This window comes from Sarcophilus harrisii, chromosome 4, assembly GCF_902635505.1.
Source record: "Sarcophilus harrisii chromosome 4, mSarHar1.11, whole genome shotgun sequence".
Taxonomy (NCBI): Eukaryota; Metazoa; Chordata; class Mammalia; order Dasyuromorphia; family Dasyuridae; genus Sarcophilus; species Sarcophilus harrisii.
The window spans coordinates 20,110,058-20,137,744 of NC_045429.1; the positions used below are offsets into that span (position 1 = coordinate 20,110,058).

At 41.0% G+C, this 27,687-nt stretch overlaps 2 protein-coding genes across 4 annotated transcripts in view; both read left to right on the top strand.

Annotated features, from left to right (window-relative positions):
• LOC116423528 (serine/threonine-protein kinase STE20-like) overlaps positions 1-11,959 on the top strand; it is a 31,600-nt gene extending 19,641 nt beyond the window's left edge. Inside the window, exon 2 of the mRNA XM_031968384.1 lies at positions 9,767-11,959. Within this exon, the coding sequence (XP_031824244.1) occupies positions 9,767-11,959 (2,193 nt within the window). The remainder of the gene's footprint in view (positions 1-9,766) is intronic.
• Positions 11,960-12,506: 547 nt separating this feature from the next.
• Positions 12,507-27,687, top strand: part of FYB2 (FYN binding protein 2) — a 52,209-nt gene continuing 37,028 nt past the window's right edge. For all 3 annotated transcript variants that reach the window (XR_004234259.1, XM_031969040.1, XM_031969039.1), the window contains exons 1-4: positions 12,507-17,699; positions 20,260-20,325; positions 21,424-21,585; positions 23,482-23,515. Coding sequence is in view for 2 of the 3 variants with exons in the window: in XM_031969040.1 (XP_031824900.1) it covers positions 12,518-17,699; positions 20,260-20,325; positions 21,424-21,585; positions 23,482-23,515 (5,444 nt within the window). In the remaining variant the exon portion in view is untranslated. The remainder of the gene's footprint in view (positions 17,700-20,259; positions 20,326-21,423; positions 21,586-23,481; positions 23,516-27,687) is intronic.

A 27,687-nucleotide genomic window follows, 5' to 3' on the forward strand; every position in this document is an offset into this window, starting at 1 on the left:
GTTCACTTACATTTGTTCAATTCTAATTTTTAACGAATTATTTTTCAACTAGCTTTTCTATCTCCTTTTGCATTTGACCCATTGAAGTTTTATATAAAGTGTTTGGATCGTTTCATTTTTTTCCATTTCACAGATTTTGTTTTTTAATGAATTGGTTTTTTTCGTATCTATTTTGCAAGGAGTTATGCTTTTTTTCCATTTCATCAACTCTATTTTTAAGGAATTTTCTTCAGATAATTTTTTGTTTTTTCTTTTCCATAACCTCTGGAAAAGATCTTATTTCCTTTCCCCATTTTTCTTCTAACTCTTTTTAAAGATTCTTTTTGAATTTTTCCAACAGAGCCTTGTGAAATGGGGACCAATTTATCTCACCCTTTGGTTCTTTATCTGGACTTGATTTGCCTTTAGGATCCTCAGGGTTTGAGGTCTGTTCTTTTCTTTCTCCATAAAAGCTGTCTATGGTCAGAGTTCTTTTTGCTTTTTTGCTATTTTTTAAAGGTTGAGATCTGCTATTCAGACAAAGGGGTTTAGTTTTCCCTGGGGTGGGTGCTGCTAACTGAGTTCTGGTGCTGGGTAGGCGTGGCCAGGTCCTGCATTCTTCCAGGACTCAGTTGTTCACACTTGTCTTTTGTATTTGCTTTTGGATGTCTTGCAGAAAATCTGCTGAACCATTAGTTTGCAACCAGGACAGAGTAACCTAAGACCCTCGCAGCAGATTTCCTGGTGCACACATGCCACCATGCCCTGACTCCCTGTCCCAGTTTCCTTACACTGGGGTCTGGGCTCACCAGCTTCTTCCCCTGCTGGATTAGACAGACCTTTTCTGAAATTCCTCCAAAGTATCTTCTTCTAGAAATGTGTTGTACTCCAAATATTTGTAGGTTGTGTCACTCCAAAACCAGTTCAGAGGCTTAATCTACTGTTGATTTGAAGGACATCTCAGAGGAGCTCAGATAGAGACATGTCTACTCTCTGCCATCTTGGCTCTTCCTTTTGGAGTTCAGTATTGAACACAAAATAGATAATTTTGATTATATTAAGTTAAAAAATTTTTGTACAAATGAAACCAATGCAGACAAGACTAGAAGGGAAACAATAAATGAGGGAGGACGGATTTACAAGGTTCTGATAAAGGCCTCATTTCTAAAATATATAGTTTGACTCAAATTTATAAGAATTCAAGTCATTCTCCAGATATTAACAAAAGATATTAATAGACAATTTTCAGATGAAGAAATTGAAACCATTTCTAGTCATATAAAAAGGTTCTCTAAATCATTATTGATCAGAGAAATGCAAATTAAGACAACTTTAAGATACTACTACATACCTCTCAGTTTGGCTAAGATAACAAGAAAAGGTCATGATGAATGTTAGAGGAAATGTGGGAAAATTGGAACACTAATACATTGTTGGTGGACTTGTGAACCAATCCAACCATTCTGGAGAGTAATTTGGAACTATGACTAAAGGGCTATAAAAATGTGCATACCCTTTGATCCAGCAGTATTTTTATTAGGCTTATAACCCAAAGATATCATAAAGGAGGGAAGACGACCCACATGTGTAAAAAATGTTTGTGGCAGCTCTTTTCATACTGTCTAGAAACTGGAAACTGAGTAGATGCCCATCAATTGGAGAATAGCTGAATAAGTTATGGTATATAAATGTCATGGAATATTTTTGTTCTATAAGAATCAGCAGGATGATTTCAGAGAGATCTGGAGAGACTTACATGAACTGATGCTAAGTGAAATGAGTAGAACCAAGAGAACATTGCATGGAGCAACAAGATTATGTGATGATTCAGGCCAGTTCCAATGGTCTTGTAATTAAGAAAACCATCTGCATCCACAAAGAGGACTGTGAGAACTGAGTGTGGATCACAACATAACATTTTCATCCTTCTTGTTGTTTGCTTGCATTTTGTTTTCTTACTCTTTTTTCCCTTTTTGATATGATTTTTCTTGTGCAGAAAGAAAGATAATTGTATAAATATGTATATATATATATATATATTGGATTTAACACATTTTAATATGTTTAATATTTAATATATATAAGATTTCTTGCCATCTGGGGGAGAGGGTGAGGAGAAGAAGGGGATGTTCAAAAGGAGACAAGTTTGGAAGGAGAAAATGTATAAATGTATTCCTTTGAGATGACAGACTGAGTTTTTGTTGCCTACGGATCATTGGGTATGAAGTATCCAAAAAGTAACTAGTATTGTGGAATGAGAACTCAGAAAAGAGACTAAAATTAAATATATAGCTATGAAAGTTATTTTCATAGATGATCACTGAATACATGGGAATTTATTGTGTCACAATGAGAGTGAGAAATGAAAGAGAAGAAGGACCAGACAAATTCATGGGGCACATCGATAGTTAAGAGAAGTCATATGGATGATGACCCAGAAAAGTGGGACAAAGAAGTAAAAGTCAGATGGGTAGGAAGAAAACAGATATAGGAAATTTATGCAGAGGGTTGTGTTGGGAGAGAGAATGTTTGGTTTTGGAAGTATGATGTCTGGGAAGCCTGTGAATAACCTTGGCCATATCTGAATATGGCTTTGATTTCTACAGCACTTCCAGATTACAAAATGCTTTCCCCCAATTTCATGTTAAAACAATTTTAACATCTTTTCTTTAATTTTGAATTCCAAATTCTCTCCCTCTTTTTCCCTCCCCCATTGAGAAGACAAACAATTTGACATAAGTTATACACGTGTAGTCATGCAAGACTACACGTGTATAACTTATATTTCCATATAAGTCATTCTGTGAAAGAAAAGACTCAAAAAAAAAAAAAAACTAAGAAAAATAAAGAAAAGGCGTCTTTGATTTGCATTCTGTGCACTACCGGTTCTTTCTCTGAGGATGGACAACAACTTTCATAAGTCCTATGAAAACATCTTTGATCATTGTATTGTTGAGAATAGCTAAATTATTGCTAGTAGGCTATCATACAATATTGCTATTACCATGTATATTGTTCTCTTGCTTCTGCTCATTTCACTTTATTTCAGTTCATGTAAATCTTTCCATATTTTTTTCCAAGAGCATCCTGCTCTCACAACACAACACAAAAGTGTTCTATCACAATCCTATACAACAATTTGTTCAGTTGTTCCCCAAGTGATGGACATTCCCTCAATTTCCAATTTTTGCCACTACTAAAGGAGCTGCCATAAATGTTGTTGTACACAGAGATACTTTTTCTTTTTGTTTTTAATATCTTTGGGATATAGACATAGTTTAGTCAAAGTATATTTGTGGTTTTATTGCCTTTAGCTCCAAATTGCTCTCCAGAATGGCTGAATTAGTATACAAACTCACCAATAGTATATTAGTGTTTTAATTCTTCCACATCCTCTCCAACATTTAGCATTTTCTTTTTCAGTCACATTGGCTAATCTGACATGTATGAAGTAGTAGCTCAGAGTTGTTATAATTTATATTTATCTCGTTGATTATGATTTAGACATTTTTATATGACTTTTAGATAGCTTTTGATTGCTTTGTCTGAAAACTGCCTGTTCAAAAATTCTTTGAGCATTTAACAATTGAGGAATGGCTCTTATCTGTATAAATTTGACTCAGTTCTCTATGTTTGAAAAATGAAGTCTTTACCAAATAAATGGGTAATGGCCTTGAGATCATGTCATACAGGAATCAGTCAAAAAAAACTAAGTATGTTTATACTAGAAAAGATAGAAGGGTCAAAACAGACTACCCAACAAAGTGTCTGAAGGACTCTCACGGGGAAGAGTAACATGCTATCCTTTACCCCTAAGTGCAGAACTGAATCACAGGTGCAAGTAGCAGAAGATCAGATTTAAATTTAATGAAAAGAAATCCTAAAATGGGAGCTCTTCCAAAAGGAAGATGGGCTATTCCTGGAGGCCACACCTAGTACTTGAGACTGCATTGTCTCTGTAGCAATGGGCTAGAGTCAGCTTTCACATAGCAGACTGGTAGAATCTGCACCTCAGAAATTATCAAATGCTCAGGATCAGGGCTTGGTTTATTGCTTTGTTAAGAAACAAATCTAGACAAAAGAAAGTGATGGTAAAAAAAATATTAATAATGCAGATTAAATGTAAATGTATGTCATGGGTATATCTTTTTTCCCCTCGGGTGGTTAAACATTTCCCAGCACAATCCTAGAAATCAGGGACATGGTAGAAAGATTTTCAGTTCAGATATGGATTGGCCCTAATGCCCCCATGAGATCCCTTCCAAATATAAGATTCTGTGATTCTTTGTCTTAGTCCAACATCATTTTTATTCAGCAACACATTTTCATTAAGAATTTATTGCATCCAATGATCTATTAATCACCAGGGGAGATAAACAAGATAAATTCCAACCTATTTAGGAGTTTTGAGTAGAAGGGATAAGACATGCACAAATAAATGAACCAGAAATCGGAATATGGTGAATTAAAGAGATGCATAAAGTACTTCTACATCACTTGGTTATTCAGTGTCCAAGAATACACAGACATAGAGGACCCTGTGTGAAGCATTTTGGATGGTAGCCATATTTAGAGCCTGAAGCAATGCTGATACAACACCTAGTTCAGTGCTCTCAATTTTTTTTTAGTCTCGCCTACCCCTGCCGGAAAACTATTTTGAGTCTCCACCAATGTGTTTGCTTATAAATTATATGCATATACTTACCAATAGTTATGTACATTATAAAACTTAGACCCCAAAAAGAAATTTTTAAAGGATAAAATAAAGATGAAATATTTGAACCTTGAATCACTGGAGAACCATGGAGTTTTATTAAGCACTTTAGGAAAATCTCTTTATCAGCTTGCCAAGGGGAAAGGCCTGAAATTTTTAGGGAAACCACCTATTGCAATAGTTCAACAAGAGATGATGGAGCTGTATGAGTGGACAGAAAGGGTCAATGGCTAGATCAAAGCTTGGCCACCAATTGACCACATTTGTGAGTGAGAACAAATGAGGAGCCAAAGATGATGCTAAAGTTGTACCTACTTGGAAGGATGATAATGCTCATGTCAGTAATAATCTGTATCTCAGATTGTAACCCATTCATGTCTGCTCATACTCTGTGGCAGGTTTGTTGAATCATTTCAGCCCCGTTTGACTCTAGGTAACCCCATTTGGGGTTTTCTTGGTTAAGATACTGGAGTGCTTGCCATTTCCTTCTCTAATTCATTTTACAGATGAGGGAACTGAGGAAAACAGGGTTAAGTGACTTGTCCAGGGTCACACAGTTGGGAAGTTTCTGAAACCACATTTGAACTCAGGAATTTCTGACTCCTAGCTCAGCCCTCCAACTACTGAACCACCTAGCTGCCCATAACTCACCTAATCCCACCCAAAATGAAATGGGGGAAAGGGAGAGCTCTTCTTTATCAAGTGCCAGAACAGAGCCTTCCCTCAGAAGGTGATCCAAGGAGTAAGGGTACAGGAAAGGAAACGGAGATTATCCCAATGGATCCTGTATCACTGCTGTGTCCCTAGTTTAAGGCAGGTTGACCTAGAACAGGAGAGGTTGGGACTCTGAGCGTGGGTTAGAATGACCATGCTAGAAACAAGTACCATGTTGGTCTTTCCTAATGAGTGTGGGAATTAACTTGTCTGAAACTGCATTTGAACTCGTCTTCCTCACCAAAGTTTAGGGAACTACATGGCTGCTTAAATGCATTAACATTCATATTTATGATAATAAATCCTTTGTGGTCTCTTCCTGTGATTTCATGGATAACAGGAAACTCCCAAGAATGGAAAGCTATTCCTCAAGTTCCGATCAGCAATTGAGTTTATAGTTTAGATCCTCAGGGAATCTCGCATTTCTGAGAAATTAGTTATTTGCTGTATGGATGTGTATACATATAATATATTTAGCATATACTTTAACATATTTAACATGTATTGGTCTATCTGCCATCTAGGGGAGGGGGTGGAAGGAAGGAGGGAAAAAGTTGGAACAGAAGCTTTTGCAAAGATTAGTGTTGAAAAATTATCCATGCATATGTCTTGTAAATAAAAAGCTGTAATAAAAAAAAAAAAAGAAATTAGTTATTTGCCCAGGGTCACACAATCAGTATGTGTCAAAGGTGGGACTCAAACTCAGGGCTTCCTGACCTGAATGTCCATCTTCTAGCTATTCTTACTTTCATCTCTCAAATATCTTCCTCTATAGTATACTATATATAATATACTATATAATATGCATCATATACTGTGTTATAGATATAGGTAGATATATTACATATAGTATATATACTATAATATAATATACCATAGTAATAGTTATGATTATTTGGAATATAAGCAACATTCTCATTTCAAGGACCCCTAACTGTCAATGTGTTGTTTCCTTCCAACAGAAACCTTAGTGCATGATCTTTTTCACACATTAGGGAGGACAGAACCTATAGCCAAGGCCCTTCACCAGGAATCTGCTTCCCCTTTGCCTTCTCTTCCCCATCTGGGCAGCCAAGAACACAGGCAGCTGCTGGACCACTCACACAGTTTAGATGAGATGGGAACCATTCAGTCAATAAGCATTTATTAAGTGCCTATGGTGTGCAAGCCCTGTGCTAAGGACTAAGAATACAGAAAGTAAAAAACACTTCCTGACCTCAGGGAGCTCATGATCCAATGGATAAGATAGTATGAAAATACATAAGTACATGTGTGTATTTATGTATTTTCATTCTATCTTATGCATTGGATCATATATGTGTATATACGTACATATACACATATATCGTATACCACATGTGTACATACACACATACATCATATACCACACATATACACATATAGTATACTACACATGTACACATATATGTATCAAGTTATACATAGGATAAATAGAAGATAATTAACAGAGGGAAGACATTCAAATTAAGAAAAATCAAGGAAAGCTTCCTGTAGAAGACAGGATTTTAGTTGGGATTTGAACGAAGCCAGGGAGATCCGAAACTGGAGTGGGAAGAGGGAGAACATTTCAGGCATGTGAGAGAACCAGAAAAGATGGTCAGAGCTGAGAAATGGAGCACCTTGTTTGGGGAACAACAGGAGGGCAGGATCCCTGGACAGAAGAGTATGTGCTGCGGAGAAAGGTGTAAGAAGGCTGTAAGAAGGTAGGAGAAAGTCAGGTTATGAGGGCCTTTGACAGACAGACAGCATTTTGTATTTGCTCCTGGAAGTAATAGGGAGTTAATGGAGTTTATTGAGTATGGAGGTGACATGATTGAGTTTTAGGAAATCACTTTGACAACTGACTGGAAGATGAACCAGAAGAGTGGAGACATAAGCAGGAATACCCGGTCCCTGCCCCTCCAGGCTCCTGCAAAGGTTCTACTCCTTCCAGAGTGGGGGAGGACTAATAAATACGCCTTTCCCTGCACTATGATCCTCCAGGCCTTGCCATCTGCTCCATCATTCTGCCCTCCATCCTGAGGGAACCGCAGAGGCCCTGGACCTGGCCCTCAGCCCCCTCTGCTGCTCCCTCAGGACTTTGGTGCTTTTGTGTCTGCCCTGCAGAAGGGCCTCCATGTTGTTTCACCCATTGAGAGGATGAGCTTCTTGGGAGGTGAAAGAGATATGCGAAGCAGACCAGTCATTGTGTTTTTGGCATTAGGTGAATCGTGCAAAAAATAAAATAAAATGAACGAATGAATGAAATATAAAATAAATGAAAACATCATAAATTGTAAGAATGCTGGGCAACTGACAGGACTGTAATGGCCAGATCTGGACATTGAAAAGATAATTCCTTTTGCCACAGAGTTCTCAGAAATGGTTTTTCCAGCCCTTTCTCTGGGCCCTCTCCACTGCCCCCAGCCCAGCAAGATGTGGCCCCACAAAGTAGCATTTCAGTGTTCTGTAACAACAAAGAAACATTTATTACTAATTCCTATATTCTTCAAATCTCCTTTTCATGCATTTCTTATCACATTCAGAGAACATTCCCTCTCCTAGAGTCCTCCTTGATGGTTCTTTGTGATATGGAGGTAACTGGGCTTCTTGAGGGCACTCTGGCAAGTGATGGGGAAGTTAGCCAGAGAGCACAGAGCTGAGCCCGGCCGCGGGCTCTGTGGCTCCTGTGAGAGCCCAGCTGAACGTACAGACGCACCAGGGGATGGTGATGGGAATCCCCTCCACCAGGGGATGGAGCTTTAGTCAGAGCAATGCTCTGTCTCTCTTTCTCCCCCCCTCCACCACACATGTGTGTCCACACACAGACATAATGATTCCCTATTTTCAAATACAAATAATATAAAATCCTATTTGGCATTCAAAACCCTTTATAACCTCATTTCCTCCTACCTTCCTAGTCTTCTTACACCTTATCCCCCTCTCCCCTACAGACTCTTCAATACAGAGACACTGTAATGCCTTCTCACACTTCCTCAAACAAGGCATCCCTTGATTTTTCTTTAAGTCTCAATTAAAGTGCTATCTTTCACATGAAGCCTTTTCCAAATCAGTTTTAATCCTAGTTTCTTTTGATCATTCCCTATGTATCATGTATGTAGCATATGTGTACACAGTTCTTTATATATTATCTCACTTATTAGATTGAGAGCTTCTTGAGGGCAGGGACTGTCTTTTCCCTTCCTTTGTAGCCCTACCATTTAGCCCAGTTCCTGGAATACAGTAAGTACTTAATAAATGTTTGTTGATTGCCTATGCTTAGTATTGTTATTGTCTTATTATACTCTGCATATTTATGAAGGAGGTTTTATTTGGGGGCTTTTGTTGTTAAATTGTGGGGTAATAAGATTAGATAACAAATTTTTTTAACTCTTTGCCACATCCTCCCTTGAAAGAGTGTAAAGAAACCATTGGCTACAATAATATCTGATTATTTTACAAACAAATGACATAGACAATAACTATATGGTGATATTGATGGTCATGGCAATAACTGCTGATTTTTGCTTCCAGTTTACAGCAAAGTCTTCATTTTTTAACTCTTTTTATGTTCAAAGTAATAGAAGACTCTAGGCTAGCATGTTTAAAAAAAATGCTACATAGAAATGAGACTCGAACTGAGCCTTGAAGAATGAGTAGGATTTTGATGAGATTTGGAGGGAGTGACATTGCAGGTGAAGACAAAAGGATCTGAAAAAAAACCCACAGGATATTCCCAAAGAGAAGTGAATTTAGAGAATTCCATAATCTTTCATTTAAGAGAACCTCAGGAGCTCTCTATTCTGCTCTATAATTGAACATGGATCTCTCCTCAACGTACCTAAGAGGTTATCTTCAAGTCTTCAATGGAAAAACTCTAGTAAAGGACGTCATGAAAGATATTGTCTAAAAATTCAGATAGGATAATTTTGTGGAACGCTTGAAAGTTCCGAATCAAGAATATGAGCTGTGGGCACTGGAGAGAAACTGAAGGTTTCAGAGTAGAGGAAGAACACTCTATCAAAGAATTATTTTCTCTTTTTTTGACTAGTATCCATATTATAGAAATCTCATTAGGTTAAATGGCTTTTTCTACTCACTTTGTGCTTTGTGACATGAAGCTATTATAAATTCAATGTATTTAATGGTGATTTTCTTGAGTCTGAAGAATGACTGCAAGCGAAGTCCAATTAGTTTCATCCTATGATAAATAAGAGCAATGTTACTACCAGTTAAAATAGCAGTGTAGCTTTAATTCTTTGAAAGTAATATATATTTACTTAGGATAACCCTCAAAGTTTAAGATTCAGGCTAGTCTCTTCCCATACTAATGAAACTGCTTCTTCTCTTTTGCCTTAGGAAAAAGTAAAAACTGTGGAAATGCTTCAGAACCGATACCAAAATGAAGAGAGAATTTATGCCATTCCGAGATCCAACAAGCTGCAGGCTGCATATAATTCTGGCACTGACCACCAAGTTTCGACTGACAGAAACTCAGACTCATTTACTTATAAGAACTTAGACAAATTACCACTTTGTCCCAATGGCAATTCACAATCATCTGACCCTTTTAAAATCCAAACAGAAAAGACCAGTGAGGAAGAGAAATGTTCCACATTCTCTGAAGTTTCAGGGAAGAATGTATTTCCTCCAAAATATTCTATGCAGGATGTACTTATTGCCGACAAAGGCCAGTCACCTCAAAAGACAATCAAAACAGAGGAGGTAAAGCTGAAAAATTACTTTAGGAACACCCTGGACAATTGGGAGAAAGCAGTGACTCAACACAGTGGGACACAGGTTGCAACATCCCTTGCAAAGTATTCAAATAAATCCTTCCCTCAGGAAAGCCAAAACAGTGCTGTAGGAAATACCCCAGAAAGCCAAAAAACAAAACCTAGGAGAAATCCAAAATGGACATTACCTTCCCAGAAGCACATGATTATTCATGGACTAATAGTCGCCTCTTTCAAGGAACCTTCTGAAACCTCTTCTCCTTCCAGTGACAGGAACCCAGGGTCAAAACCTAAGTCTTTCAAAGAGACTTCCAAGATTCCTTCTTTCTCTGCTGATAAAAGTCCAAAAACCACAGTGACATCTTTCAAAGAGACAGCTGAGATTCCTTCATCATCCAGTGACAAAAACCCAAGGGCAAAACTGGTTTCTTTTAAAAAATCATCTGAGATTTCTTCTTCCTTCAGAGACAAAAGAGCAAAGAAACCACAGGTGTCTGCCAAAAAGTCTTCTGAGATTCCTTATTCATCCAGGGACCGGAGACCGGGGAAAACTTTGGCCAGTTTCAAAGAGACCTCTCCGATTCCTTCATCACCTAGGGACAAGAGAGCAGGGAAAACAATGGCTACTTCCAGGGAGTTCTATGAGATTCTTTCTTCGTCTAGGGACAGGAGATTTGGGAAAACACTATCATCTCCCAAAGCACACTCTGAGATCCCTTCTTCCCAAAGTGGTAGAAAACCAGGAATAACACTGGTATCATTTAAAGAATCTTCAGATACTATTTCTCCATCCATTGACAAGAGACCAAACACAACACTTGACTCTTTCAAAGAGGGCTGTGAACTTCCTTCTAACACAAGTCAAGTGAGCGCACTGGGCTCTTTTACAGAATATTATAAGGTTCTTCCTTTGCCCAGAGACAAGCAGTCAGGGAAAACAATGGAATCTTCCACAAGTCACTATGAACTTTCTTCTTTACCTGATGACAGAAGCCCAGGAACAACAGTGGAGTCTTTCAAAGATTATCATGATATCCTTCCTTTGCCGAAGGATGAGAAACCGAGAAAAACAGTGGATCCTTCCAAACAGTCCTCTGAATTCCATTCTTTATCTGGTAACAAAAGCCCAGGAACAATATTGAACTCGTTCACAGAATCTTATGAGATTTCTCCTTTGTCCAGGGACAAGAGACCAGACAAAATGTTGGACAGAGCCAAAGAGTCCTCTGAGCTTTCTTCTTCATCCAGTGACAGAAACCCAAGTCTGATATTAGACTCTTCCAAAGATGCCCCTGAGATTCCTCTTTTAACCAGGGACAAGAAAGCATGGAAAATGCACACCTCTGCCAAAGAGTCCTCTGAGCTTTCTTCTTCATCCAGTGACAGAAACCCAAGTGTGATATTAGACTCTTCCAAAGATGCTCCTGAGATTCCTCTTTTAACCAGGGACAAGAAAGCATGGAAAATGCACACCTCTGCCAAAGAGTCCTCTGAGCTTTCTTCTTCATCCAGTGACAGAAACCCAAGTGTGATATTAGACTCTTCCAAAGATGCTCCTGAGATTCCTCTTTTATCCAGCGACAAGAAAGCATGGAAAATGCACACCTCTGCCAAAGAATCCTCTGAGCTTTCTTCTTCATCCAGTGACAGAAAGCCAGGTGTGATATTAGACTCTTCCAAAGATGCCCTGAGATTCTCTTTTATCCAGGACAAGAAAGCATGGAAAATCACACTCTGCCAAAGATCCTCTGAGCTTTCTTCTTCATCCAGTGACAGAAACCAGTGTGATATTAGACTCTTCCAAAGATGCCCCTGAGATTCCTCTTTTACCAGGGACAAGAAAGCATGGAAAATCACACTCTGCCAAAGAGTCCTCTGACTTTCTTCTTCATCCAGTGACAGAAACCAGTGTGATATTAGACTCTTCCAAAGATGCTCCTGAGATTCTTCTTTTATCCAGCGACAAGAAAGCATGGAAAATGCACACCTCTGCCAAAGAATCCTCTGAGCTTTCTTCTTCATCCAGTGACAGAAAGCCAGGTGTGATATTAGACTCTTCCAAAGATGCCCCTGAGATTCCTCTTTTATCCAGGGACAAGAAAGCATGGAAAATGCACAACTCTGCCAAAGAGTCCTCTGAGCTTTCTTCTTCTTCTTCCAGTGACAGAAACCCAAGCATGGAATTAGACTCTTCCAAAGATGCTCCTGAGATTCTTCTTTTATCCAGCGACAAGAAAGCATGGAAAATGCACACATCTGCCAAAGAGTCCTCTGAGCTTTCTTCTTCATCCAGTGACAGAAACCCAAGTCTGATATTAGACTCTTCCAAAGTGCCCTGAGATTCTCTTTTATCCAGGACAAGAAAGCATGGAAAATGCCAACTTGCCAAAGATCCTCTGAACTTTCTTCTTCATCCAGTGACAGAAAGCCAGGTGTGATATTAGACTCTTCCAAAGATGCTCCTGAGATTCTTCTTTTATCCAGCGACAAGAAAGCATGGAAAATGCACACCTCTGCCAAAGAATCCTCTGAGCTTTCTTCTTCATCCAGTGACAGAAAGCCAGGTGTGATATTAGACTCTTCCAAAGTTGCTCCTGAGATTCTTCTTTTATCCAGCGACAAGAAAACATGGAAAATGCACAACTCTGCCAAAGAGTCCTCTGAGCTTTCTTCTTCATCCAGTGACAGAAATCCAGGCATGGAATTAGACTCTTCCAAAGATGCTCCTGAGATTCCTCTTTTGTCCAAGGACAAGAAAGCATGGAGAATGCACAACTCTGCCATAGAGTCCTCTGAGCTTTCTTCTTCATCCAGTGACAGAAAGCCAGGTGTGATATTAGACTCTTCCAAAGATGCTCCTGAGAGTCTTCTTTTATCCAGCGACAAGAAAGCATGGAAAATGCACAACTCTGCCAAAGAGTCCTCTGAGATTTCTTCATCCTGTGACAGAAATAAAAAGATAATGGCATCATGCAAAGAATCTTCAGAGATTATTTCTTTATCTGAACACATAAAGTCTGTGACAACACCCGCTTCTTCCAAAGAATCTTCTGAATTTGCTTCTTCACCCAGTGTCCAAAGCCCAGGTACAATACTGGTCTCTTCCAAAGAATCTTTGGCGACTTCTCCTTTGTCCAAGAAAAGGGGGCCAAGAGGAAGACTTAGCTCTTTCAAAGAGTTTTCTAAGCTTCTTTCTTCATACAGGAACATGAAATCAAGTACAACACTTGACTTTTCTAAAGAGTGCTGTGAGCTTCCAATTTTATCCAGCAACAGAAGCTCATGGACATCATTGGACCCTTTAAAAAGATCTTCCAAGTTGCCCTTATTATCTGAGGACAGGAGACGCAAAACAAGCTTTGGTTCTTTCAAGGAATCCTCTGAAATTCCATCTTTGTCCAATGACAAAAGCCCAAGGATGACAACGGCCTCTTTCCAAGAGTGCTCTGATATTCCTTCCTCATTTAGTGAAAGAAGTTCAAAGCCAAAAATTGCTTCTTTCAAGGAATCCTCTGAGATTCCTTCAATGTACAGAAACAGGAGAATAAGGGCAAAAGAATCCTGTGTGCGTCCTCGTTCATTCAGTGGCAAGAAACCCGTGATGACACTCTCCTTTTCCAAAGAGTCCTTTAATACACCTTCACCCAGCGGGGTAAGCCCAGGGACAATATCGGACTCGTTAACGGAATATTCTGAGATGTCTTCATTATCCAATGACAGAAGATCAGGGCCGAGATGGACCTCTTTTAAAGAACCCTCTGAGATTCCTTCTTCTTGCAGCCACTTGAGCCCAGAACCAACATATTACAAAAAGTCTTCTGAGCCCAATCCATCATACAGTAACATACCCAGAATGGCTTCCTTCAAAAAATCTTTTGAGATTCTTTCTTCATCAAGTGACAGGATCTCAGATCCAACATTTATCCCCCTCAAAGAATCTCCTGAGATTTCTCTAACTAGTGATGTGAATCCAGGTACTATTTTAAAATCTTTATCAGGCTTCATCACGAGCTCAGAGCCAACAATGACGTCTAGTAAAGAGTATTTTGAGATTCCTCCATCTCCAAGTGACGGAATGCCAGAGCCAGTTTTGATTTCAATCAAAGACTCTTCCATCACTCCTTTGTCTGGTGACATGAATCCAGGGATCCTAGCTAAATCTTTTAAAGGGCCTTCTGAAACTCCCTCTTCATCCACTGATCGAAGCCCAGGGATAATACTTACCTCTTTCACGGAATCTTATGAGAGTCGTTCTTCTTGTGAAATGGATTTAGTAACCATATTTGTGTCTTTCAAAGAATCTGCTAAGATTCTTTCTTCTTTAGATGACAGAAAATCAGAGCCAACATGTGCATCTCTTAGAAAGACCTATGAGATTCCTTCCTCTGTTGACATGAATTCAAGATCGATATTTGTCTCTGTGAAAGAATGTTCTGAGATTTCTACTTCATCTAGTGATGGAATCCCAGGGAGAACAACTGACTCATTTGGAAAGTCCTCTGAGGTTCCCTCATCACATGATTCCAAAATGACTTCTTTCAATGAGTCTTCTAATATACTTTCTTCAGCTGTTGACAGGCATCCAGGGATAACCCTTACAACATTCAAGGAGCCAATATTACTTCCTTTCAAAGAGTCTTCTGACTTTATTTCTTCATCTGATGACAGGAGTCCAGGATTAACAGGGGCTCCTTTAAATGATGCTTTTGTCACACCTCCTTCATCTAGTGATGGGAATTCAGGGACAGCCCTGGCTTCTTTCAGAGATATTTCTACGATTCCTTTATCATGCGTTGCCAGAAAATCAGGGCCAACAGTGACTTCTGTTAAGGAGTTTTTTGAGATACCTTCTTCTTCCACTATTAGAAAGCCAAAAAAAGATCTTACTACTTACTCTTCAGATATTCCTTTATTATTGAATGACAGGAGTCCAGAGACAATAGCAGTCCCTTTTGAAGAGTCTTCTCATATTATTTCTTCATCCAATGATAGAAGACCAGAGCCAAGAATTGCTTCTGTCAAAGAGTCTTCCGAGATATCATCTTCATCCAGTGACAATAGACAAGGTATATTTACCCTTATCAAAGGATCTTCTGAAATTTCTTCTTCATGCACAGACGGGAGACAAGGGATAACACTTGCACCGATCAGAGAAATTTCTAAAACATCTTCTTCCAGTGAAAAGAGCTCACGAGTGATATGGGCTCCTCTCAAAGAGTCTTCTGAGAGTCTCGTTTCAATCAATGACAGGAAGCCAGGAACGAGACTAGCTCCTGCCAAAGAGTCTTATAAGATTCCATCTTCAGCCACTGAGAAGAATCCAGACGCAACAGCCACTCCTCCCAAAAAGTCTCCTGAGATTCCTTCTTCAACTAGTGACAAGAATCTGGTACTTGCTCCAGCCAAGGAATCTTCTAAGATTCTATTGTTATCCAATGACAGACCATGGCCAACAGTGAGTTCTATCAAAGAATCTTTTGAAAATGCTTCCTTATTCAATGACAGGAGACTAAGGGCAAGTTTTTCCTCCACCCAAGAATTTTCTCAGATTCTTCCCTCATGCACTGATAGGCAATTAGGTAAATTAGCCCTCATCCAAAAGTCTACTGAGATCCCTTCCACGTCTGTTAACGAAAGACCAAAGACTACGTTTGCCTCTTTCAAAGAGTTTTTTGATATTCTTTCTTTAGACAATGTCAGGAGTCAAGGGACAACACTTACTTCTGTCAAAGAACTTTCTGAGAGTCCTGACCGAGGATTGGAACCAAGAGTCACTTCTTTTCAAGATTCTTCTGTGATATGTTCTGTCCTCAAGGACAAGGAATCAGGGACAGCCCTGACCTCTTTCAAAGCTATTTCTGAGATTCCTTTATCATGTATTGACAGGAGACCAGGCCCAACAGTGACTTCTGTTAAAGAGTCTTTTAAGATACCCTCTTCTTCCACCAATAAGAAACGAGGGAAAGGCCTTACTACTACTACTACTACTATTAAAGACTCTTCAGATATACATTTATTATTGAGTGATAAGGGTCCAGAGACAAAATTAGTCCCTTTTGAAGAGTCTTTTCATGTTATTTCTTCATCCAGTGACAGAAGACCAGAGCCAACCATTGTTTCTGTCAGAGATTCTTTTGAGACCAGTGATAAGAGACCAACCATATTTATCCCCATTAAGGAATCTTCTGAAATTCCCACTTCATGTACACACAGGAGACTGGGGATAACACTTACACCAGTCAAAGAAACTTCTAAAATCTCTTCTTCTTCCACTGACAAAAGTTCAGGGGCAAAATGTGCTCCTCTCAAAGAATTTTTTGAGATTCTTGTTTCAACTGGTGACGGGAAGCCAGGAACAAGATTAGATCCTATCAAAGAATCTTCTGAGATTCCATCTTCAGCCAATGAGAAGGATCCAGGGACAACAGCCACTCTTGTCAAAGAGTCTTCTGAGATTCCTTCTTCATCCAGTGACAAGAATCTAGTACTTGCCCAAATCAAAGAATCTTCTAAGGTTCTATTGTTATCCAGTGATGGAGGACCATGGCCAACAGTGGGTTCTATCAAAGAGTCTTTTGAAATTTCTTCTTCATTCAGTGATAGAAAAGCAGAGGCGAGTCTTCCCCCTGTCCAAGAGTTTCCTAAGAGTCTTTCCTCATCCACCAATAGACAACTAGGCTCAGTAGTCCTTGTCCAAGAGTCTTCTGAGATTCCTTCTTCAGCCAGTGATGAGATGCCACAGACACTGACTCCTGACCAAGAGTCTGCTGAGATTCCTTCTACCTCCATTGTTAGAAGAGTAGGGACAACACTTGCTTCTTTCAAAGAGTCTTCTGATAGTCCTTCTTTAGAGAATGTCAGGAATCAAGGGACAAGTCTGACTTCTGTCAAAGAGTCTTCTAAGAGTCCTTCATCTCCTGATGGAAGATCAGAACCAAGAGTCACTTCTTGCCAATATTCTTCTGTGAAACCTTCAGAACCCAATGAGACGGGGCCAGAGATACCTCTGGTCTCTTTCAAGTCATCCAGCGATAGAAAACTAGGGTCGACGGTGTCTTTGGCCAAAGAGTGTTTTAAGATACCTCTGCCCACTGGCAAAAGACCAGGGGCATTATCTGCTGCTATCAAAGAGTCTCCTGAGGCAGCTTTTTCATCCAGTGACAAGGGCCCCGAGACGGCACTCGGCTCTCTCAAGGAGATTTCTCCTCCAGTGGATGACAGAAGACTGGGGCCAACAATGTCTTCTATCAAAGTGTCTTTTAATATACCTTCTTCATTTAGGGACAGTGGACCAGGGATAACACTTGCATCTTTCAAAGATACTTCTAAAATCCCTCTGTCATCCAGTGAAAGAAGATTAGGGCCAACGGTGGCTTCCATCAAAAAGGTTTTTGAGACCGGAAAATTTGTCTCTTTCAAAGAATTTTTTGAGGTTCCTTCTTTGATCAGTCCCACAAGCCAAGAAGATACAAAACATAGGAAGAGTGGGGAAAAAAACCCATCGCTGCCTATTTATGAATCAGTAGATCTCCATGGGGTAGAGCTAGATCCTCAAGGTATGTTGTTTTAATCATTTCTTCTTTGAAGAAAGGGAACTCTGTTGTTTTTAACCCCCAAATATGATATGTTTTAGAATCAGGGGTCCTCAAACTTTTTAAATAGGGGGCTAGTTCACTGTCCCTCAGACTGTTGGAGGGCCGGACTATAGTAAAAACAAAAACTTTGCTTTGTGGGCCTTTAAATAAACTTCATAGCCCTGGGTGAGGGGGATAATTGTCCTCAGCTTCCACATCTGGCCCACGGGCCATAGTTTGAGGACCCCTGGATGATTTCAATCTACTTTTCTTGCTCCTCTACCATTTTAGAGAGAAAGAACAAGTGAGATAAAGTTCTTTGCCTCCAATTCTAACTGGAAGTAACTAGAGAATTGGGGTTTCAAACAGATCTTCTTCCTCCTCCTCTAAATAAGGATGTTCTTTCTCTACAGTGTTGCCCTCCTATTAATTGGATGCTTCATGACCTTATGATTTAAGAAAGACATTAGAAAATCTTCAGCCATTTTAACAAGACAGAATGAAAAGGTTTGCTTGAGACACCAATGAAGACATTTTAGTTCCACCTAACTTCATTCCTAGTTGGTGAAGTGCCCAAGCTTAGATAGCATTCTTTCTTTCCCCCTCTCCCCCTGAACTCTCTCCCCAGTTTTCAATCCAACCTAAATTTTCTGAAATGAAAGTGGAGAAGTTGGGCTCATGACTGTGCCAAAATTAAGAATGACCTTGATATATAGGGGGTATCATTGTGATGCTACCAGCAAAATAATGTTGGATGTAGATTACGAGGACCTGAGTTCAAATTCCATCTTTGCTAATACCTATATGTCCTGGAGGGTGTTTAACGCCTTTGAGTTTCAATTTCCTTATCTGTAAAATGAAAGGGTTAATCACTCAAAGTTCCATCATAGGATCATAGGTTTAAACCTGGAAGAAACCTTAAAGGTCATCTAGTCCAATGTCCTCATGTTAGGGGCTGAGATCTAGAGAGATCACACAACCTCTGAATCACCAACGTGGAATCAAAACTGTATTTTCCTGCCTCCCCAGCAGAGCCCCATTCACCATATCGCACTGCCTTATACTATCTCATATGGACAGGATAAGAGCCAAAGGTGGGTTGGTCTCCAAAGGGTTTCCCTTCAATGGAGGCTTAATAACTACTTCTCATCTATTAGGACGATTCTTTTTTGATGTCAGTTGGAATGAGCTGTCCAAGAAGTCCCTTCCAACTCTGAGCCATTGGGATGGTGCAATTAGGCTTAAAATTGGTTCTGGAATCAGAGGTCATGGCTTAAAACCCTCTCTCCATCTTTTACCACCTGTGAGACCTTGGCAAGTGACCTAACCTTTTTGAATCTTACCAACTGTAAGGATGAGAATGATTACTCTCCCTACTGCCTTCTTATGAAAAAATGGCCTTTGTGAACTCGAAGGGAATATAGGAACAGGACTGCTGATATAACAAAAACAAACAAATGTGAGAGCTGATATAATGAAGGACATACAAACCAAGAACTTGACTCCACCAACAGTAAGGACTAAGTTCCTCTAAAAGCTGTGTCCTGGGCTTTCTTTCTTTATCTCTTAGAACAAAGGACAGAGTAAATATAAAGTAAGCACTCCACAAAGAGGGGCCAAATGGAACTTTAATGAATTTTAAGATGGAAGTGTTTCACTTTATCTAAAAACGATCCGAGGGTTAAAAAAAAAACCCAACAATTTTATTGTGAATATCTACTACCCACCTGATAAATGCTCATCCAGCCTTTGCTTGAGCCACTTTGCTTCACCACCACTGCTAAGTCCCCATTCCATTCTGCTTTTGGATCTTAAATAATGTCAATACGAATGATTATACAGGAAGCAAGGTGGTGCAGTGGATAGAGCACCAGCCCTGAAATCAGGAGGACCCAAGTTCAAATCTAGTCTCAGAACACTTAGCACTTCCTAGCTGTGTGACCCTGGACAAGTCACAATCTCAATTGCCTCAGCAAAAAAAAAAAAAAAAAATTAAAAAACCCAATATGAATGATTGTAATCTGGAAACCCATTTGCTTTTTTATTTTGTTTGATGAGTTTTTTACTCTACAATGTGGTTCAATATTTTGTTTGCTTTGCTGGTTGGTTAAAAAAGCCTACCTGACTTAACCATCTCAGCCAGATCCCAATTCCAATGAACCCCAAGCTCCCTTTTTGCTATTTAGAATGGAGCGTGGAGTGAGGTAGGCGGCTGGCCCCCAACAAGTCTATGTGACTATTTTTGAGACAACTTTCTGAGGTCATCAAGGCAGCCCCTTCCTGATTCAAGCCTTGTTTGCTTAAAATGCACATGTGCGACATGGGCTGGGAGTGAAAGGAGGCAGACAGTGATGAGGAACGAGACACATTCACCAGCCTTCAGATATGGCGCTGATTTTGGAATATGTGGCACTACCGAACCTCAGAGACAAAGGAGCGAGTACAGAGACTTGGGAGCCGTCCACACTGAGCAGGGGGGGATGATGGAACTTCTCAGAGCCTCTGCCTTCCCTCATGTTTCCCTATGTTCTTCTTCTATCAGGCATTAGCGCTGTTCTTCCGCCCACATCTGATAGCTCCATGAATGACCTCCTTGGATCTAACACAGGTACGAATGTGTGTATTGTGTCATTAGAACCCCCGTTCCCTTATTTGAATATTATTTCCCTTATATGAGAATTACATCCTCATTTTGGAGAAGTCCTTTTATGAATGTACTGAATGAGGAATACCCCCCCCCATTCACTTGCTCAAGTGCTCTTAAAGCCTTTTTCTTACCTTTCTGAAGTGTTTTGTAAGAGGGAAAAGTAAGCGTCTACTTCCCAGTCCGATTATGTTGTTTAATAACAATAATAAATGGCATCTCATAAAATCCTTCCATAAGAGACCTAGGATACCCTCATGTTATGGATGGGAAAACCAAGATCTAGGAAGGTTTATAGGAAATTGTCTTTGTGTAGCACTTAGGATTTTAGATTCTATTCTTCATTCATTCATTCATTCTCTTTGGCCAGCCAAAGCTTTACTTATAAAGCACCTGCTATGTGCAAAGCACCTACTACGTGCTTCAGCAGATAGAAAGTTTAGAGGACACACGTGGTATTGACTTCATTCTGAAAGGTGAGAAATGCTTTCCTCCCAACAGTCCTGTGAGAGCGGCTTTCCTGGCTCCCACTCCACCTACCTACACAGTGCCTCCACTTCTAGATACCTAGGGAATTGCATAGGGGGCTGTTTGAATTTTCTGGATTTCTAGGACTTACAAGTTCTAGACATTTTTAGAAATTTCTAGAGCCAAGGGGAATAGGTATCAAATAAATTAGCTCCTGATCTCTGCCTTCGCCCAGAGCATGCAAAGATGGCATCTCTCCCCCTGCATCTTCATCTTTTGGAACCTCTAGCTCCATTCCAGACTCAGCTGAAGGGACAGCTCCTACAGAGCCTTTCCTGACTTGGACCCCTCTCACGTGGTCAGACTCTCCTCCCTTCTGTATTTGTTGTGTCTGTTTTGTCTCTATTCCCCAGTACCTTATTTGTGGGTGTCTTGCTTCCCTCATAAAAATCAGGCTCCTTAAAGGCAGGAGCTGGGTCTTCATTTCCCTCTGGCTCATCAACACCTGACCCAGAGCTCGGCCGGGGCGGGGGGTTAAGAAAAGTGCACGGACTCGAAGGATCGCAGCTGACGGGACATCTGCTCTCTTCTCAGAAACCCCGGACTCTGGGCCGGGCGTCCAGGGACCCAAGAAGAGGCCCCTGCCAGCCCCAGAGACCCTGGGCTGTGCACCACGCAAACCGCCCAGGCCTCCAGCTGTGAGCCTCCTGGCCCTTCAGAGCATGATCTCTGCCTCCGCCACGGCACAGAGTGGAGGTGAGGAAGCCCTCTCGGCTCTCCGTGTCCGGGGGGAGAGCTTGTCACACGCCAGCCCCTGAGAGGCAAGGCCCTATGTAGTGTGTGTGTGAGAGAGAGTGTGTGTGTGTGTGTGTGTGTGTGTGAGTATTGTGTTTGTGTGTATGTGTATTGTGCATGTGTGCTGTAATAAGTATATGTATGTGGTGTATGTGTGTATTGTGTATGTATGTGTGTGTGTGTGAGAGTGTATTTGTAGGGGGAGGGGACTAATAAGGCCCTGCTCACCCACCCCGAGTGACTGCCAGGTCTGCGGCCCATCGAGGGCTCACCCTCGGCTCTGGAGGCCTTTTTAAGTCCGGAGGGATTTCGGTTCCGGACCCGGGGCTCGCTGGGTGAAGCAGGACAGCTCCCTCCGACCGGGCCGCTGCACCTGCTCCAGTAACTTCCCCAGAGTCACGGGGCCCAAGCTTTCCTCCCTCTCCGTGCCTTCTCCTCACTGGGTCCCGCCGCCTCCTTTTTTAATATTTCCCAGAATCATACCAAAGTTCTCTCGGGCAGTGTGTGCTACAATTGGAGCTTGGTAGAAGGAATGACCATGGCCTCTGCCCAAGGATGAGGAGGAGCTGGGCTTGTAAAGATGGAGATTTGGGGAAGGGAGGAAAGAGAAAGAGAAAAATCGATGTTTCTTAGTTTAAAAAAATGAATTTTAAAAATCCTACTTGTGACACAAGCTGCCCATGACCTGGAGTGGGGAGGTGGGGGGAACTTCACCGCTGTGTGCCTGAAGTTAGGAGCTAGGATATTATTTCAAGTCATAGAAATTAGTGGAAGGAGGTTCTACACCATGAATAACAACCAAAATCCCAGGCCCTCCCTGTAGTTACATAGTGGAAATCTTAAAATAGAAAAAGGAAGAAAGAAGGAAAAAAAGAAGGGAGGAAGGAAGGAAGGAGGGAGGGAAGGAAGGAAGGAAGGAAGGAAGGAAGGAAGGAAGGAAGGGAAGGAAGGAAGGAAGGAAGGAAGGAAGGAAGGAAGGAAGGAAGGAAGAAAGGAAGGAAGGAAGGAGGGAGGGAGGGAGAAATTGAGAAGGGGAACAGGAAGGGAAAGGGGAAGAGGAAGGGAGAGGAAGGGAGAAGGAAAGGGAAAGGGAAAGGAGAAGGGAAAAGAAAAGAGAAAGGGAAAAGGATTGGGAAGGGAAAGAGAAAGGGAAAGGAGAAGGGAAAAAAGGGAAAGGGGAAAGGATTGGGAAGGGAAAGTTAAAGGGAAAGGGAAAGAAGAAGGGAAAAGGATTGGGAAGGGAAAGGCAAAGGGAAGGGGAAAGAAAAGCCAAAGGGAAAAGGGAGGGAAATCATTTTTTTTTAAAAAAAGCGCTTTTGTATAATAATAACAGGATTTGAGACGAACATCTCTTTTGCATATCTGTCTAAGATTCAGACCGGTTAAGAATAATTTCATCCATGTTAAACACCTCAGAGATAAGGCCTAGAAATGAGGGCAGAGTATAGACAAACTATAGACAGTTTTTGGAAATCTTCATACCATATGGTTTCCACTGAATCATTTCCCCTTCACACCCTGAGGAAGAATATATAATCTGATGTGAGGATAAAAATAATAAGCCGGAGTGGCAATCTCAAGAGAACTGGTGATTGTGGGCAGGTGGAAGCCGATTCTTGACGTCAAGGTCCCGTCCACAACCAAGACGGCCAAGGGGGCTCAGTCCCAATCCCTGAGGGAAGCTGTTGCAGACCTGAAAGCTCCAGCACGCTGGGGCCGCTCTTTGCTGGCACCCCCTTGGTGCCTCTCACCCACTATGGCAGACATCTGCCACTTGGTGGTAAGGACTGGGATGTGACTCACGCATTATAAAACACCACAAATGTTGAGCTTTCTCTTTTCTCTGCCTCCTTCCAGCTGCTGCAGAACAGAACTGCCTCGCTCCAGAAAAGTAAGTATCTGATTCTTAATTGGGCAGCCCAGAAAGTGGGGCCATTAAACCGGCCCATGAGCCCTTAATGCAGCCTAGATGAGCTTGGTGATACCGTGGAAAGGAGCACAAGTCTAAAAGTGATGAATTGCTACTTTTGTTCAAATGAAAGATTAGGTAAACTCCATCATACTACGGGATAGACACTAAACTGTAAATATTAACCTCCTGGGTCTCCTATTTATTATACGACTGAGGACGGTAAATTGAAACATCAACTGCCATTGTCATAAATCAAATTAAAGTCAGAGAGGCACTGGACAGCTAGATGGACTCAGGGAACCGGGAAAGAAAATATGGTGCCTTTGGCCTTCAGTCTCCTCGTCAGTAAAATGCATCCCCATTTAATTGATTGGGATTGTTTTCAAGTCAAATGAGATAATGTATGCAAACTTTAAAGCATCCCATTAATATTAGCTATTGTGATGACGCAGAAGATAATGTGTGGCCCAGGAGGGTGTGCAAAAATTTAAAAAGAAATGGATAAGGGACAGTGAGGTGGCGCAGTGGGTAGAGCATCAGCCCTGAAGTCAGGAGGAGCTGAGTTCAAATCTGGTCTCAGACACTTAACTCTTCCTACCTGTGTGACTCTAGGCAAGTCATTTAACCCCAATTGCCTCAAAAAAAAAAGGAATGGATAAGAAGAAAAAGTAGAAACTCATCCCTTCCTAGCACAGCCTGACCCATAGCAGATGCTTAATCATTGGTTACATAATTATAGGCCATTACGACCATTCTGGAGTGTGAGGTCCTGCTTCAAAAACTTGATGAATTGGTTGTAGGTTTCCTAAAGTTCCATTAGATGGTCACTGATGACGATGGCCTTTTAGCTCTGAAATTCTGTGACTCCATGGAGACCTCCTGGAGGAGGTGACATTTGGAGCAAGTCAATAAGGAAAGAAAAGAAGGGCAGGAGTGTGGGAGTCATTGAAAGGGCTGAGTGTAATCCATCTTGCCAGGGCTTAGGCTAAGAGATGGATGCAATGGGAGGTGGACTTGGAAAGTTAGAGAGTTTCTAAATTGGAAAGGACTTCAGATGCTGCTCAAGGAAGCAGTAAGTAACAGGGAGCCACCGACAGAGTCTGCAGAGATTGACATGATTGGCTGTCTCAGTGGGATAAAGACTGAAGGTAAAAGAGAGATTGGAGGGGGAATGAGTGGAGATGGGAAGACCTGTTAGGAGTCACCCTTAATAATCCAGGGGAGTGGCAACAGTGGCTTTTGCTAGAATGATGACAATGAGGACAGAAAGGAAGGGACACATGGGAACAATGTTATATAATCAGGAGCTGAGAGAACATGGGAACTCATTAGACCTGAGAGGTGAGAAGGAAAGAGAAGAATTAAAGCACCAGTTCAGGAATATTTTTTCAGTGTCTTTTATAAGCAAGATCCCAGGAGGGCCCAGATTAAAGAAAAGCTGTCCCTTCACCCAAAATTTGCACTTTACTTCTTATATTATAAGACATACAAGGATCTAAGTGTATACATGATAATGTCAGGAGGGACTGCTCTCATGACATTTATTTATTTTCTTATTTTATTAAAACTTTTTATTTTCAAAACATAGACATGGATAATTTTTCAACATTGGCCCTTGTAAAACCTTGTGTTCTAAATTTTCCTCCCCTTCCCTCACCCCCTCTCCTGGATGGCAAGTAATCCAATAAATGTTAAACATAATGACATTTATTGTGAGTTGAAACATTCTGACTCTGAAGTCAATGATTTGTCATTCTATCATCTCGGTCATTTCCAACTCTTCGGGACTCCATTTGGGGTTTTCTTGGTAAAAAATACTGAAGGGATTTGCCATTTCCTTCTCCAGCTCAGCTCCTCCAGCTGAGGAAACTGAGGCACTCCGAGTAAGGTGACTTGCTGGGGGAAATCACACAACTAGGAAGTGTCTGAGGCCATTTTTGAACGCAGGAAGAGGTGTATTCCTCAGCCCAGCTCTCTGTACCCTTCACCACCTAACTTACTGGACTTGGGTTCGAATCTCAACTCTAAAACTGACTACTTGTGTGGTTTTGGGCAAGTCTTTTAATGTCCCTGGGCCCAGGTTATCTGTGAAATGAGCGTTAAATGGTCTCGGAAATTCTTCCTGTTTTTTGACCATTGACACAATCATCAAAGGGGACAAGGAAAGGCTTCTCCTAAGAAGTAACATCTGAGCAAATCCTTGTGGAAGCCAGGAATTCTATATGGCACAGGTCATCAGGGAATGCATTTCCAGCATGAGTCTAGGGAGCTGCAAGAAGAACGTTTAGTTGGGAAGATAGTAAGTGGGTCCTTCTTAGCTTCAAATATACAAACATAAATAATATGTAAAAAAAGAAATCCTGAAAAAGATAATGGCCACCATCTTGGAAAGGACTTTTGTGAAGGGAACTATCAAGCCAAAGAGTTTGATTTTTTATTCTAGGTGCAGAGAAAGCCCCTAAGTTTTCTTCAGCTGGGTATGTTCAGATAAGCTTCAGGAAGGTTGTTTTTGCAGCTGTTTGGAGAATGATTTACAGAGGAAAGAGCGTAGACGTTGAGGGTGCATCAAGAGGCTATATCAGAACTCTAAGTGAGAAGAAATCTAAGTGACCCTAAAGTCAGTCAGTATCCAAGCAAGTGAGAATGTGGGGATGGATGTGAGTGATGTGATGGGGGAAGAGCCAAAGGAAAGAGAGCTCTGTAGTTTGGGTCTTGGTGAATGAAAGGATGTTAAAGAGACTGACGAAAGTGGTAAGATCAAAAGGAGGGAATGGCTGAGGACAGGGGAAAAAGAGGTTTTCTTTGGATGTGTTGCTTTGGAGATGGTAGTAGCCTGGAGTCAGATAGTGATTTAGAGAGGAGGGAGATAGCCAAGTGATTAGAGCACTAATGCCAGAAGTCAGGAAGCCCTGAGGGCAAATCCAGCCATAGATATTTATTAGCTATATGACCTTCCAGACTTGCTTAACCTCCATTTCCATCAATTTCCTCAATTATAAAATAGGAATAATAATAACACCTCTCTCCCAGGATTATTTATGAAGATCAAATGAGAGGATATTAAAGATAATAATAGCACAGTGGCAGGCACATAATAGGTGCTAAATAGATGACAACTATATATCGTATCATTATTTATATCATTATTTATTTCCTGCTGTAGAATCATCCATTTTTGTTAGCACCTCCATCAGAACCAGCGGTATCCAATGCTTGTTTTCAAAGGTGTGGGCTCCCACTGGTCCCCTCCTCCTGGAGAAAATAATCCTCTTTTAAGACTGAGCTCAAAAGCTTTATTTTCTACAAAGCCTTCTCCCATTATCATCCCCTTGGGATCAAACTCCTCTCTCTGTTTCCAAGATACTCTGTTTATTCCTTTTGTTCAGTACTTACCACACTTTCTGTCGTGTAATATACTGGTTTGGCTGCATTTCCATTTCTACAGAGACCATGTTGTGTCCATTTTTGCATCCTCCCTGAACACCCTTTTTTTTTGACAATCTGATGTGGGTTTGTTTTCAAAATTAGACAAAGAACGCTTTTCCTTCCCAAGGGCAGCCCTTCAAATATTTGAATATGGCCATATTGGAACCAGGAGCTAGGTGACACAGTAAAAGGAGAAAGAATCATCTTCTTGAGTACAAATCTGGCTTCAGACGCATGAGACCCTAGGCAAGTCGCCTAATGCTCTTTGCCTCAGTTTCCTTTTCTGTCAATTGAGCTAGAGCAGGAAATGGCAAACCATGCCCAAGAAAACCCCAAAGGGGCTCACCAAGAGTAAGACACGACCAAAGTGATTGATCCCCAACATATTTGAATGCCTTCCCCCCATGGCCAGGCTACTCAGACCTAGCTTTAACAAGCCCAGTTCCTTCAAGTGATCCTCAGATGCCATGACACTTGGAAAGCTGCCTGGGAACCCCTGAGTTCACATTTCATGTTTCCTTCAAGGATCTAGAAGGCCATCACGAAGATACCTGAGAATCATTTCTTTTCTCTCCCTTAGATTTACTGCTCTTATCATTCACTTGGGCATCACAGTGCCAAATTCATTGGCCAAGTAGCCCTCAGTTTTACGCCTGACTGCATATTAATTCCCTCCGTGAACCTCAGTTTCCTTCTTTGGAAAAGGGAGACGAGACTAAAGTTTC